The 15,202-nt window shown below is 52.9% G+C and overlaps 1 protein-coding gene across 1 annotated transcript in view; it reads right to left on the reverse strand.

Annotated features, from left to right (window-relative positions):
- Window positions 1-535: 535 nt before the first annotated feature.
- LOC140399300 (inactive phospholipid phosphatase 7) overlaps window positions 536-15,202 on the reverse strand; it is a 59,636-nt gene continuing 44,969 nt past the window's right edge. The window contains exon 2 of the mRNA XM_072488800.1: window positions 536-4,112. Coding sequence (XP_072344901.1) covers window positions 3,742-4,112 — 371 coding nt within the window. The 3' untranslated portion in view covers window positions 536-3,741. The remainder of the gene's footprint in view (window positions 4,113-15,202) is intronic.

Raw genomic sequence — 15,202 nt, forward strand, 5'->3', positions numbered from 1 at the left:
CCTGACACTGCCATGTTTATGGAAAATTACGCCCCCTGTGTATTATTTTGAAGCAGAGTGGGGGAATTATCCCCATTTCCCTCGTCCATATTTACACCTCAACCAGCTCCTGAAAACAGATTCTCTGCTTGTTGCGGTTTGCGGGATCCTGCTGCCCCGTTTCCTGCATCCCAACAGTGACTACGCCGCAACGGGACTTCATCGCGTGTAGAGCTGATTGAGGCGTGCTGAGATTGGGAACGGCGCCAAATAAATGCAGGAAATGTTCCTGTTGCCCGGGACCGGCCGGCGTTCCTGCCTCGACCGAAACCTCGCCGCCGCCTCGCCAGACCCTGGATTTGGCGCCGGTGCTGGTGGCTCAGTTCGGCTGAGGGACACGTTCGCTCGAACGGTGACAGTGACCGGATTTCAAGGCAACAACCGCATAGTCAAATAGTTCTGGAACGTTCTGAGATACGCAACAAAAAGTGTGATACAGACGCACAAATTCTTTCAAACCCTTTGCTGGGAGCAGCAAAAGAAAATGGGAATAGTATTTTGAGAATATGAAAGGGTTTATTCAATTAACATGTTATAAACAAAAGAAAACCACGCTGATCCAAACAGTCGACACAATTCCCGTCTTTCTGTAAATATCGCTTGTTAGGTTTATGGGACGTCTTCCGTTTTTACCTCCCCAGCTCCTCGCTTCACAGTTTCGGTTCAGAAAGGGGGCAGATTTCGAGCTTCTTCAATACATCTCTTTGCATCAGGACGTGACCGTGGTAGTACCAGGTATTGCGGTACCTGAGAGGCTGATGACCATTGGTTAGACCCAGGAGTCTACCATTGGCTGTATTACGTAGCTCCGCCCTGAAGGCGGAGTATAAGAACCGGTGCCGTCCCAGCAGCCTTCACTTTCTGTACCGAAGCTGCTGGGGAAAAGGTTCTAGTAGATTAAAGCCTCAGTTATGAAATCACTGCGTCTTGAGTGTAATTGATCGCGCATCAGTGACCATCTCTGCCCAGGCCCAGCATTTATTGCCCACCCCTAATTGCCCTGTGGAAGGTGGTGATGTGCCGCCTTCTTGACCCGCTGCAGTCCATGTGGTGGGTACCACCCTCAGAGGAGAGGCTGAAAATTTTGCCCCAGCGACAGTGAAGGAACGGCCAATATATTTCCAAGTCAGGATGGTGAGTGACTTGGAGGGGAACCTCCAGGTGGTGCTGTCCTTGCCCTTCTAGGTGGTAGAGGTCGCAGGTTTGGAAGGTGCTGCCTTGGAGTCACAGAGTTTTACAGGACAAAAAGAGGCCCGTTGGCCCATCGCGTCTGCCCAGCCTTGGTGAGTTCCTGCAGTGCATCTTGCAGGTGGCACACACTGCAGCCACTGTGCTATGGTGGAGGGAGTGAATGTTTAAAGTCACGGACTGGGTGCTGATCAAGTAGATTGTTTTGTCCTGGAAGGTGTTGAGTTTTTAAAAATCAATTTATAGTACCCAATTCTTTTTCCTTTCCAATTTAGCGTGGCCAATCCACCTACCCTGCACATCTTTGGGTTGTGGGGTGAAGCCCATGCAGACACGGGGAGAATGTGCAAACTCCACACGGACAGTGAGCGGGGCCGGGATCGAACCTGGGACCTCGGCACCGTGAGGCAGCAGTGCTAACCACTGTGACACTCTGGTGTTGAGCTTCTTCAGTGTTATTGAAACTGGACAGAATCACTGGATTGTTACAACACAGAAGGCCACACGACACATTGTGTCTGTACTGGCTCTCCAAATGGGCAACTCACCTTGTTCCATTCCCCCGGCCATCACCCCCTCCCCCCTAACACCGCACACTCTCATCACCCCCCCTAACCCCGCGCACACACTCCCTTATCAGGTAAGTCCCATTCCCTTTTAAATGCTGTGCTTGAAGCTGCCTCTACCACATTCTCAGGCAGCGCATTCCAAACCCGAACCCTGGAGGGCATTCTGAATGAGGCGGCACGGTAGCACAGTGGTTAGCACTGTTGCTCCACAGCGCCAGGGTCCCGGGTTCGATTCTTGGGTCACTGGCTGTGCGGAGTCTGCACGTTCTCCCCGCGTCTGCGTGGGTCTCCTCCGGGTGCTCCGGTTTCCTCCCACAGTCCGAAGATGTGCCGGTCTGGTGAATTGGCCGTGATAAATTGCACAAAGCGTTAGGTGGGGTTATGGGGTTAGGACTGTGCAGACTCAATGGGCCGAATGGCCTCCTTCTGCACTGTCGGGATTCAATGATATTATGATACCGAGGGATGCACCTGGGATATTGGTGGTCTGGCAAGGTTCTGTGAGTATGACTTAGTCAGGCTGCTTGCCGAGCCAACTCTCCCAATTTTGGCAAAAGTCCCCAAGTCAATGAGGAGAACACTGAAGGCCTAGCTAGGCAGGGTGTGCCCTTGTTATTTTCAATAGGTCAGTGGCAGATAGTCCACCCAGTTTTATTCTGATTGTTTTTTTGAAGCATTTTGATACAAACTGAATGACCCGTTCGGGCATTTCAGAGGGGCTAGTTAGGAGCCAAGCATATTGCTGCATGTCTGGAGTCACATGTAAGCCAGGCTGGGTAAGGACGGCAGATTTCCCTCCCTAAAGGAACATTAGTGAACCAGATGGTCTTCTATCGCAATCCAGTGTTTCATGGTCACTGTCACTGAGGCTCGCTTTTTATTTCCAGTTTTATTTAATAGCTTTTAGGTTTTAGACCAAATGCGCCTTGAGTTGGCCAATGAACTGACACTAGGTGTGGTGAGCTGGCCCAATGGGCTGGAACCAGGCACCTTGAGCTGGCCTATGGGTGGTGGCCAGGTGGAGAGCTGGTTGCGTCTCCTGGAACTCAAGGTAAAGGTGCATGGAATTGCATTGAAGGACATTTATTTAATTGCAAGTTACAGGGTGACAACAGACCTTGGCGATAGTGAGACACTGCAGCAAAACAAGAGGTAGGGGAGATGAATACAGGCACCTGGTGTCACAGGGAAACAATGAAACAATGGGGCAGCATGGTAGCACAGTGGTTAGCACAGTTGCTTCACAGCTCCAGGGTCCCAGGTTCGATTCCCGGCTTGGGTCACCGTCTGTGCGGAGTCTGCACATCCTCCCCGTGTCTGCGTGGGTTTCCTCCGGGTGCTCCGGTTTCCTCCCGCAGTCCAAAGATGTGCAGGTTAGGTGGATTGACCATGATAAATTGCCCTTAGTGTCCAAAAAAAGGTTAGGCTGGGTTACAGGGATAGGGTGGAGGCATGGGCTTAAATGGGGTGCTCTTTCCAAGGGCCGGTGCAGACTTGATGGGCCGAATGGCCTCCTTTTGCACTGTGAATTCTATGACATCCTTTCAAATGTTTCTACAGATTGAAGCTTCTGTTACTGCTGTGATGAGAATGCTTTTCCTGTTAGGAAGGCTTCAGATATCATCATTAAAAGCCTTTTGCAGATTTGAAGTGGAAAGATATTGGCAGCCAATTCAGGCCCCAACACCCACGTCGTTTAAATACAAATACGAGCAAATCTCCTGGATTTTCAAGATACAATTCAAAAAAAAACACAATTTTCTAAAGAATCTATGAGGCAGAAATGTCTTTCACTTCTTCTGAAAAATGGTTCCTTTCGCCATGGGCTGGCTGAAGTGTTGAGATTTTCTTACCTTCACCGGGGGTGTCCAGGTGCCTTCCCCACTCCAACCCCACTCCCCCATCCACACCCCCTTTAACGTCTCAGCTTCCATGTTCGTGCTCATCATATCGGGATCACTGATATGAGGAACTGGCAGGCGCCGGACGGTAACCATAGCAACTCCACCAAATTGAACTGCAAGTAGCCAATGAAAAATCCACAGAAGACGTCAGTCAGGTAGTGCCGGCCAATCATGACACGGGAGATGCCTATGACCCCGGCCCAGATCACCAGGAGGATGCGGAGGGGGACAGCCAGCACCAGGTGGCTGAAGAAGAACCGGGTGACCATGGCAGCTCTGCTGGCTTGACCCGCCGGGAAAGCAAAGACATCCATGACGACGTAATCCAGGAGTCCGGGCATCGCGTCCGAAGGCCCTTTCCTCTTCACCAGCTTCTGCACCGCTGCCACCACCAGCAAGTCAAGGATCAAAGCTGGAAAGGCAAAAGGTCAGAGGGTCAACAAACGTTCTCCTCACTCAAACACCTTGGGAAGAAAAACATGAGAAAGGTTGTCACTGTGCGTAAAACAACTCAACAAGGTTCCATACACGCCCTCACGGGAGACCGGTTAGCTCTGTTGGCTGGACGGCTGGTCTGTGATGCAGAGTGATGCTAGCAGCATGGGTTCAATTCCCCGACCACCTGAGAACATAGAACATACAGTGCAGAAGGAGGCCATTCGGCCCATCGAGTCTGCACCGACCCACTTAAGCACTCACTTTCACCCTATCCCATTAACCCCTTCTAACCTTTTTGGTCACTAAGGGCAATTTAGCATGGCCAATCCACCTAACCTGCACGTCTTTGGACTGTGGGAGGAAACCGGAGCACCCGGAGGAAACCCACGCAGACACGGGGAGGACGTGCAGACTTTGCACAGACAGTGACCCAGCGGGGAATTGAACCTGGGACCCTGGCGCTGTGAAGCCACAGTGCTTGCCACTTGTGCTACCGTGCTGCCCAACCCTGAGGATAACCCTGAGGTTATCCATGGAGACCCCACCTTCTCGGCTGAGCTGTGGTGACCCACAGGTTAAATCACCACCAGTCAGCTCTTCCCTCTGGCCAATCTGGGTCTATGGCTGCTTCCATACATTCACAACAACAACTTATTATTCAGTCAGCACCTTGAACCTAACAAAACATCCCAATTACACACTGTTGGAGCATTATAAAACCAAGTACCACATGGAGCAATATTATGTCATATTAGATCAGATAACCAAAAGCTTGGTCAAAGGGGGAGTTTAATATTTTTTAAAAATCTTTTTTTAAAATTTAGAGTACCCAATTAATTTTTTTCCAATTAAGGGGCAATTTAGCGTGGCCAATCCACCTAGCCTGCACATCTTTGGGTTGTGGGGGCGAAACCCACACAAACACGGGGAGAATGTGCAAACTCCACACAGACAGTGACCCAGAGCCGGGATCGAACCTGGGACCTCGGCGCGGTGAGGCAGCAGGGCTGACCCACTGATCCACCGTGCTGCCCGGGGGGAGTTTAATTTAATGAGTATCTCAAAGAAGGAAAGTGAGGTAGAGAAATGGGGAGGTCTATGGAGAGAATTCCAGTGCTTGGGGCCTACACCAGCCTGTCCGTGGCTGGGATTTCCTGGTGCCTCTGAGAGTGAGCGGAGTTTTGGCTAGATCGCCAAATGTCCTGTTCTGGCCCGCAATGCGTCCAGCCATAGACAAGACCGAAGAACCCTGCCTGATATATTGTAGGCTTAAGTGAATTAAATAGAATGGGAGGAGGAACATAAGCACCAGCATGGGCCAGAGGGGCAGCACGGCCTCACTCTGTGATGTATGTATAATGACTCTGTGAGTTTGCTGTTGGCCCAGTTGGTCTGGATGATGAGGAAATCGGGTTTGTCCAGACACAGTGGAACAGGCCCCGGGTCAGCTCCAGTTCCCGCAACCATGTCTCATCGCACTCAGCCAGAGCTTAACCAGACGGCACAACTCTGGAGGCTCCAGTCACTGGAAAGGCCACAACGTCAAAAAAAACAAAGCGCCCCATCTTCACCCCAGTGCGGTGGGTGTCCTCGGAAAGCTGATTTTCTTTAAAGTATTGATGCGTCGTCAGAGTTCAAAACCTTGCCAGCTTTATCCTGCTGGAGCCTGCGCAATGCACATTTCTGCTGTATTTGCCGGTCGTACTGTCACTGCGATGGCCACATCAACTATCCCCAGATAATTATCACCCTGAATCCTTCGAGGAGCAAGTTAACGAGCGCAGTTATGTGGTGTTCAAACTATTTCTCTCGACCACATGTTTACTCCCTGTTCTTCAGCTCTCTCGTTCCCTTTTCCCTTCTCTTCCATTTCAGGGGCACTGTACATCATTATAACAGACACTTTTCATTGAAGGATGGTTTAATCAGTCTTTCCCATCTCTCCCACTCTGTACGGAGCGCACCGCCAGCTAAACACGAGCAAGTGTTCATGATTGAAACAGAAGCCTTTACAATCATAGATGTGGGCGTTGCTGGCTCGGCCAGCATTTATTGCCCATTCCTAGTTGCCCTTGAGAAGGTATTGGTGAGCCTTGAACCGCTGCAGTCTATGTGGTGTAGGTACATCCACAGTGCTGTTAGGGAGGGAGTTCCAGGATGTTGCCCCAGCGACAGTGAAGGAACGGCCGATATATTCCCAAGTCAGGACGGTGTGTGAATTGGAGGGGAACCTCCAGGTGGCGATGTTCCCAGGTATCTGCTGCCCTTGACCTTCAGGGTGGTGGGTTTGGAAGGTGATGTCTAAGGAGCCTTGGCGAGTTGCTGCAGTGCATCTTGTAGATGGTACACACGGCTGCCCCTGTGCGTCAGTGGTAGAGGGAGAGAGAGTTGAAGGTGGTGGATGGGGGCTGCTCTGTCCGGGATGGTGTCGAGCTTCTCGAGTGTCGTTGGAGTTACACTCATCCAGGCAAGTGGAGGGTATTCCATTACACTCCTGACCTGTGCCGTGTAGATGGTGGACAGGCTTTGGGGAGTCAGGAAGTGAGTTACTCACCACAAGATTCCCAGCCTCTGATTTACAACCACAAATAGGGGGGGGGCGGTTAACATCTGTTTGAGGGCACTCATTGCAAGACAGTGACTCGAATCTCGCATAATCTGGAGACTAACCACATGCCCTGGGGCCTGGTCAAAACTGGAAACCGAGGTCACATGGCTGGGAGCTCAGTGTCTGGACACTGATCATGTTTGAGGCTATTGTCTGCGTGCTTCCTGTCTCACTACCCTCACAAACTGACTCAGTGACAGTGCAGAAGCAGCAGCACTCGAGGATGTGCAGCTGCCAACGTGCAGAGTGATCCTGCCAGGAGCTGATGGCACGCAGCATTCTTCACACAGCCACTGACCATCCGTTTCCATCTGTGGAAGTGCTGACCCTGTGATATGGTTAACGCCTGTTGAATGGAAAACCTTCCTCCAGCGAAAGCCCCTGGAACTTTCCCCCACTTCTGTGCTCAGCCAATCAGCCTCCCCCACTCTGATTTACCACCAAAACAGAAATACTGCAGAGGCTGGAAATTAAAGACGGAAAGTTCTGGAAATACTCAGCAGGTCAGGTAGCATCTGTGGAGAGAGAAACAGAGTTAATGGGCTGGATTCCCCGATCACAGACGCCGAAATCACGTTCGGCGGCGGGGCGGAGAATCCCCGATGACGCCGAAATCGGGGACGGCGCCGCTTTGGCGATGGCCGGGTTCCCGACGACATGGGTCACATGTGGTCTCACCCCGCCATACTTGGGGCCGGGCACGATCCACCAACAGAGACCACACTGGGGAGTTGTAGCGTGCAGACATATAGTTTTACCGTGTTTAGTGGGAGTCGAAGGGTGTAAAATAGTTATTTATGCTGCCATAGCTACTTCTGTGCTATGTCTTAGTTACTTTGTGCTATGTTTTAGTTACTTTCATCATTTTTCTATTATGTTTACTACAATGGCGTAGCCTATTTATACTGTATTTTGACCCCACGACACTATTCCAAAGCAGAGCTCTTCCTTGAAATATTCCTTCCAATATTTATCCTTCACCCAACATCACAAAAACAGATGATGTTACCAAACCTCCTGTCTGTGGAAACACTTATTTAGTCTATCGAAACTCCTCACGATTTTGAATGTCTCTATTAAATCTCCCCGGAACCGTCTCTGTGCATTCAGAACACGGTCAGACAGGTTGTGTGTGTCAACCTGCAAATCCTCCCAAACACACCAAACACTGGCGATAGTCAGAGGCTTTTCCCCAGGGTAGAGGGGTCAATTACTAGGGGGCATAGGTTTAAGGTGAGAGGGGCAAAGTTTAGAGTAGATGTACGAGGCAAGTTTTTTACGCAGAGGGTAGTGGGTGCCTGGAACTCACTACCGGAGGAGGTAGTGGAAGCAGGGACGATAGGGACATTTAAGGGGCATCTTGACAAATATATGAATAGGATGGGAATAGAAGGATACGGACCCAGGAAGTGTAGAAGATTGTAGTTTAGTCGGGCAGTATGGTCGGCACGGGCTTGGAGGGCCGAAGGGCCTGTTCCTGTGCTGTACATTTCTTTGTTCTTTGTTCTTTGTTTGTAAGAGTGGGAGAGTCACCTGGTCTGCTTTGATGTGGAGTGGCGCCCCCTCACGTTATAAGCCCCTGGTGACAGACTAGCCACCTGTTCCAGCTATGGAAACAGACAAAAGTTTGCTTTAGTGCACCACTAGGTGTGGGAAGAGAATTGGAGTGAAGCTTCTCTGCTGTGAAGAATGTTTTGTGGGTTGGCCTCATGGCCCATTCTATAGAGGAAAGGTGTGAGAGTGTGTGTGAGAGAGAAAGTGTGTGTGAGAGAGTGTGTAACAGAGAATGTGAGTGAGTGAGTGTGTGTGAGTGAGTGTATGGAGAGAGTGTGAGAGAGTCTGCGAGAGAAAGAGTGTGTGTGGTATGAGAATGTGAGAGAGTGTGTGAGAGAGCGTGTGTGTGAGAGAGAATGTGTGTGAGAGAGAATGTTTGAGAGAGTGTGAGAGAAAGTGTGTGCGAGAGAGAGAGTGTGTGTGAGAGTGTGAGAGTGTATGAGAGAGTGTGTGAGAGAGTGTGTGTGAGAGAAAGTGTGCGAGAGAGAGTGTGTGAGAGAGAGTGTGTGAGAGAGTGTGAGAGAAAGTGTGTGCGAGAGAGAGTGTGTGAGAGAGTGTGAGAGAAAGTGTGTGCGAGAGTGAGTGTGTGAGAGTGTGTGTGTGAGAGAGTGTGAGAGAAAGTGTGTGCGAGAGAGAGTGTGTGAGAGAGTGTGTGAGAGAGTGTGAGAGAAAGTGTGTGCGAGAGAGAGTGTGTGAGAGTGAGTGTGTGAGAGAGTGTGAGAAAAAGTGTGTGCGAGAGAGAGTGTGTGAGAGAGTGTGTGTGAGAGAAAGTGTATGCGAGAGAGAGTGTGTGAGAGAGAGTGTGAGAGTGTGAGAGAAAGTGTGTGCGAGAGAGTGTGTGAGAGAGTGTGAGAGAAAGTGTGTGCGAGAGAGAGTGTGTGTGAGAGAGAATGTTTGAAAGAGAGTGTGCGAGAGTGTGTGAGAGTGTGTGAGAGAAAGTGTGTGTGAGAGAGAAAGTGTGTGTGTGAGTGTGTGAGAGAATGTGAGTGAGTGAGTGTGTGTGAGTGAGTGTATGGAGATACTGTGAGAGTCTGCGAGAGAAAGTGTGTGTGGTATGAGAATGTGAGAGAGTGTGTGAGAGAGCGTGTGTGTGAGAGAGAATGTGCAAGAGAGTGTGTGAGAGTGTGTGTGTGAGAGAGAATGTTTGAAGGAGTGTGCGAGAGAGTGTGAGAGGGAGTGTGAGAGAAAGTGTGTGCTAGAGAGAGAGTGTGTGTGAGTGTGAGAGAGATTGTATGAGAGAGTGTGCGAGAGTGTGAGAGAGAGTGTGAGAGAAAGTGTGTGCGAGAGAGAGTGTGTGTGTGTGTGAGAGAGAATGTTTGAAAGAGTGTGTGAGAGAGTGTGAGAAAGTGTGTGCGAGAGAGAATGTGGGAGAGATTGTATGAGAGTGTGAGAGAGTGTGTGTGTGTGAGAGAGTGTGTGAGAGCGTGTGTGAGAAAGTGCGGGGGAGAGAGAGTGTAAGAGAGAGAGTGTGAGAGAGTGTGTGTGTGAGAGTGAGAGAGGGTGTGTGAGAGTGTGAGAGAGAGTGTGTGAAAAAGAGTGTGTATGGGTGTGAGAATGTGAGAGAGTGTGTGTGTGAGAGAGAGAGACAGTGTGAGAGGGTCGCCAGTTTCAAAATTCGCTGACGCGAATGATTAATCTCACCCGTCCATTTCTGACTAAATCACCTGGAAGAGGGAAAACTATTCCCCCCCCCCCCCGCCCCCGCTCTCCGCATGATCACCATGGGCGAGACGCGGATAATGGAAAAGTCCATCGACCTCAGGTGGGATTGTCCGGTCACCGAGCTGGCGTGGCCGGAAAACTGGGTCCAGTGAATCAGCTGTCTGTGGTAAACCACTGTGTTCCTATATTCAGGGTTGTACAGTAGAACCTTGTCTTTAAAAAGTAATTTTTATTGAGGTTTTTACAAAATATCAACAACAGAATGAAAAAGGAACCCAATAGAATTAAATACAAAACAAAATAAAACAACCCCCATGCCCCCCTCCCCCTTATACATAAATAATAAATTAACACCCCGAATTAACACACAGCAAACATAGCAAATATATACACCCCCTCAGATCCCCCAGTGTAAACAAACAAAAATAAAATAGAACCTCCCCCTCCCCCGGGTTGCTGCTGCTGCTGACCATTGTCTACCGTTCTGCCAGGAAGTCCAAGAACGGTTGCCACCGCCTGAAGAACCCTTGCACCAATCCCCTTAAGGCAAATTTCACCCTCTCCAATTTAATAAACCCCACCATATCGTTGATCCAGGATTCCACGCTTGGGGGCCTCACATCCTTCCACTGAAGAAGAATCCTTCGCCGGGCTACCAGGGAAGCAAAGGCCAGAATACCGGCCTCTTTCGCCTCCTGCACTCCCGGCTCCCCTGCAACCCCAAATATTGCGAGCCCCCAGCACGGTTTGACCCTGGATCCTACCACCCCCGACACCATCCTCGCTACGCCCTTCCAAAATTCCTCCAGCATGCCCAGAACATATGGGTGTGATTTGGTGGGCTCCCTGAGCACCTAACACACCTGTCCTCACCCCCAAAAAACCGGCTCATCCTTGTCCCGGTCATGTGTGCCCTGTGCAGCACCTTAAACTGTATGAGGCTGAGCCTCGCGCACGAAGAGGAAGAGTTCGCCCTCCCTAGGGCATCTGCCCACGTCCCCTCCTCAATCTCCTCCCCCAACTCCTCCTCCCACTTACCTTTCAACTCCACCACCGAGGCCTCCTCCCCCTCCTGCATCACCTGGTATGTTGCCGAGATCTTCCCCTCTCCAACCCACCCCCCCGAGAGCACCCTGTCCTGTACCGTGCGTGGCAGCAGCAGCGGGAATTCCACCACTTGCCGCCTGGCAAACACCCTTACCTGTAAGTACCTGAAGGTGTTTCCCGGGGGGAGCCCATACTTCTCCTCCAGCTCACCCAGGCTCGCGAACTTCCCGTCCACAAACAGGTCCCCCAACATTCTTATCCCTGCCCTGTGCCACCCCGAAAACCCTCCATCTATTCTCCCTGGGACAAACCGGTGGTTCCCCCATATTGAGGTCCACACCGTGGCTCCAACTTCCCCCCTGTGCCGCCTCCACTGCCCCCAGATTTTGAGGGTAGCCGCCACCACCGGGCTCGTGGTATACCTCATTGGAGGGAGCGGCAGCGGCGCCATTGCCAGCGCCCCCAGACTCGTACCCACACAGGACACCGTATCCAGCCTCTTCCATGCAGCCCCCTCCCCCTCCATCACCCACTTGCGCGTCATCGCCGCATTGGCGGCCCAGTAGTATCCACAGAGGTTGGGCAGTGCCAGCCCCCCCCAACCCTACTCCGCTCCAGGAACACCCTTCTCACCCTCGGAGTCCCTCACGCCCACAGTTGTTACGGCAGAACCTGCGCTACAGGTTCACCTGGGCCCCTGCATGCTAGCCCCGCCCAGGAGCCGGGTTATAAATATGCGTGGCCTCCAGCTCGCAGCCATTTTGTCAGCTGCTGTAGGAGGCCACACTTCAGATACTAATGAAGCCTCAGTTTGAATTCAACTTCGTCTCCAGCCAAATTGATCGTGACTCAATTTATTAGTATCTGATTCAGAAGATGGACCTCCGGATTAAACCAGATCGCCTGCAGCTGGATCCACACGCAAGCGACGCCAGAAAGGACTTCCAGCACTGGCTAGCTTGTTTTGAAGCGTATATCAACGCGGCTCCGACCCCTGTTCCAGAGGCTCAGAAGATTCAAATCTTGTACTCCAGACTCAACTCTAAAGTCTTCCCACTGATCCAGGAGGCGCCCAATTACGCTGACGCTATGACTCGACTCAAACAGAGTTATGAGCAGAAGACGAACACGCTCTTCGCCAGACACGCGTTCGCAACGCGTACTCAACTACCTGGTGAGTCAATCGAGGACTCCTGGAGGGCCCTGATCCCACTAGTTCGGGACTGTGACTGCCAGGACGTTACAGCCAAGGAGCACTCAGATCTCCTTATGAGGGACGCTTTTGTAACTGGGATTGGATCCGATATTATCAGGCAGCGGCTCCTAGAAGGGGCCACACCCGACCTCGCAGAGATTAAAACACTAGCGCTTTCCATGTCGGTCGCCCTGCGCAATGTACAGTCCTACGCCCCCAACCGCGCGGCCCACTCCTCCTACGCTTCATGGGCCCCACAGGCAGCCGCCCCAGCGGGGGCGCTAACCACCCAGTACGCCTGCGCTACGCGCCAGCCGATGATCTCCGGGGGGCCCCGATGCTACTTTTGCGGCCAACAAAGACACCCCCGCCAACGCTGCCCGGCCCGCGCTGCCCTTTGTAAGGCCTGCGGGAAGAAGGGCGACTACGCAGCGGTGTGCCAGGCCCGCTCAGCGGCAGCGGTCCCCCCCCCCAGTCACGGACAATGGGCACCGCTATCCTCCCCTACTCCCCAGGCCACGTGCGAGCAATGGGCGCCGCCATCTTCTCCCCCGCACCAGGCCCGCTCAGCGGCAGCGGTTGCCCCCAGCCCCGGCCACGGACAATGGGCGCCGCTATCCTCCCCTCCTCCCCAGGCCATGTGCGAGCAATGGGCGGCGCCGTCTTCTCCCCTGCACAGCACGTGAGTTTCCTGGGTGCCGCTATATTGCTCCACCCCCACAACATGCATTCCATGGGCGCTGCCATTTTGTGACCCCCAGGACCTCCGGGTGCCGCCATCTTGTCCACCCCGCAGCACACGGAGACCAACGGCGTTTCAGGACCCCGACACAGCGGCCGCCTCACTACCCGACGATCAACCACGACTCGCATCCATGGTAATCGACCAATCCAGACCACACACTCTGACCAACGCATCCACCAGCGTGAAAGTCAACGGCCATGTGACCTCCTGCCTACTGGACTCCAGGAGCACCGAGAGCTTTGTACATCCAAATACAGTAAGGCGCTGCTCCCTTAAGGTACACCCTACCAATCAAAGTATCTCTCTGGCCTCCGGATCCCATCGCGTAGCGATCCGGGGGTACTGCACGGTCACGCTCACAGTCCAAGACGTAGAGTTCCACGGTTTTCGCCTCTACGTCCTCCCTAACCTCTGTGCTGCACTTATCCTTGGCCTGGAGTTTCTGTGCAACCTCCAGAGCCTGACCCTAAAATTCGGCGGACCCTTACCACCCCTCACTGTGTGCTGCCTCACGACCCTAAAGGTCGATCCTCCTTCCCTCTTTGCCAATCTAACTCCAGATTGCAAACCCGTCGCCACCAGGAGCAGACGGTACAGCACCCAGGATAAGGCCTTCATCAGGTCCGGGGTCCAGCGGTTGCTTCAGGAGGGTGTCATCGAGGCCAGCAACAGCCCCTGGAGAGCTCACGTGGTCGTGGTTAAGTCTAGGGAGAAACATCGAATGGTCGTGGACTACAGCCAGACCATCAACAGGTACATGCAGCTCGACGCGTACCCCCTCCCACGCATATCTGACATGGTTAACCAGATTGCACAGTACCGGGTCTTCTCAACGGTGGACCTGAAATCCGCTTACCACCAGCTCCCCATCCGTAAATCGGACCGGCCATACACCGCCTTCGAGGCAGACGGCCGGCTACATCACTTCCTTAGGGTCCCCTTCGGCATCACCAATGGGGTTTCGGTCTTCCAAAGGGAGATGGACCGAATGGTCGACTGGTACGGCTTGCGGGCCATGTTTCCGTACCTAGACAATGTGACCATCTGCGGCCATGATAAGCAGGACCACGACGCCAACCTCGCTAAATTTCTCCGCACCGCCACTCTCCTCAACCTCACGTACAACAAGGAGAAGTGTGTGTTTCGTACAAAGTGCTTAGCCATCCTCGGCTACGTGGTCCAGAACGGAGTTCTGAGGCCCGATCCCGACCGCATGCGCCCCCTCATGGAGCTTCCCCTCCCCCACTGCCCCAGGGCCCTCAAACGCTGCCTGGGGTTCTTCTCGATTACGCTCAGTGGGTCCCAAACTATGCGGACAAGGCCCGCCCACTCATACAGTCCACTCATTTCCCCCTGACGGCAGAGGCCCAACAGGCCTTCGCCCGGATCAGAGCTGATATTGCCACGGCCACAATGCAGGCTGTAGACGAAACACTTCCTTTCCAAGTAGAAAGCGACGCATCGGACGTCTCCCTTGCCGCCACCCTCAACCAGGCAGGCAGGCCCGTGGCATTCTTTTCTTGCCCCTTTGAACGCCTCAGCGTGGATTTCAAAGGCCCCCTCCCCTCCTCCGACCAACACACGTATTTCCTCAGTGTGATCGATGAATACTCCCGTTTTCCCTTCGCCATCCCATGCCCCGACATGACGTCTGCCACCGTCATTAAAGCCCTTAATTTTATCTTCACTCTGTTTGGCTTCCCCGCCTACATCCACAGTGACGGGGGATCCTCATTCATGAGTGATGAGCTACGCCAGTTCCTGCTCAGCAGGGGTATCGCCTCCAGCAGAACGACAAGCTATAACCCCCGGGGAAATGGACAGGTAGAAAGGGAGAATGGGACGGTATGGAGGGCCGTCCAGCTGGCCCAACGGTCCAGAAATCTCCCGGCCTCCCGCTGGCAAGAGGTCCTCTCTGATGCACTGCATTCCATTCGCTCATTACTTTGCACTGCTACTAACAGTACACCGCATGAACGTCTTTTTGCCTTCCCCAGGAAGTCCACATCCGGGGTATCGCTCCCAACTTGGCTCACAGCTCCGGGAACCGTGCTTCTCCGTAAACATGTGCGGCTCCACAAGGTGGATCCGTTGGTGGAAAGGGTGCACCTGCTCCACGCAAACCCACAGTACGCCTACATGGCGTTCCCCGACGGCCGCCAGGATACCGTCTCCCTCAGGGACCTGGCACCAGCAGGTTCCACCCCCACACCACCCCCATCGCCCCCGGCGCCACCCTCCCCTCCCCCGCCG

The sequence above is a fragment of the Scyliorhinus torazame genome, chromosome 22 (genome assembly GCF_047496885.1).
Source record: "Scyliorhinus torazame isolate Kashiwa2021f chromosome 22, sScyTor2.1, whole genome shotgun sequence".
NCBI classification, from domain to species: Eukaryota; Metazoa; Chordata; class Chondrichthyes; order Carcharhiniformes; family Scyliorhinidae; genus Scyliorhinus; species Scyliorhinus torazame.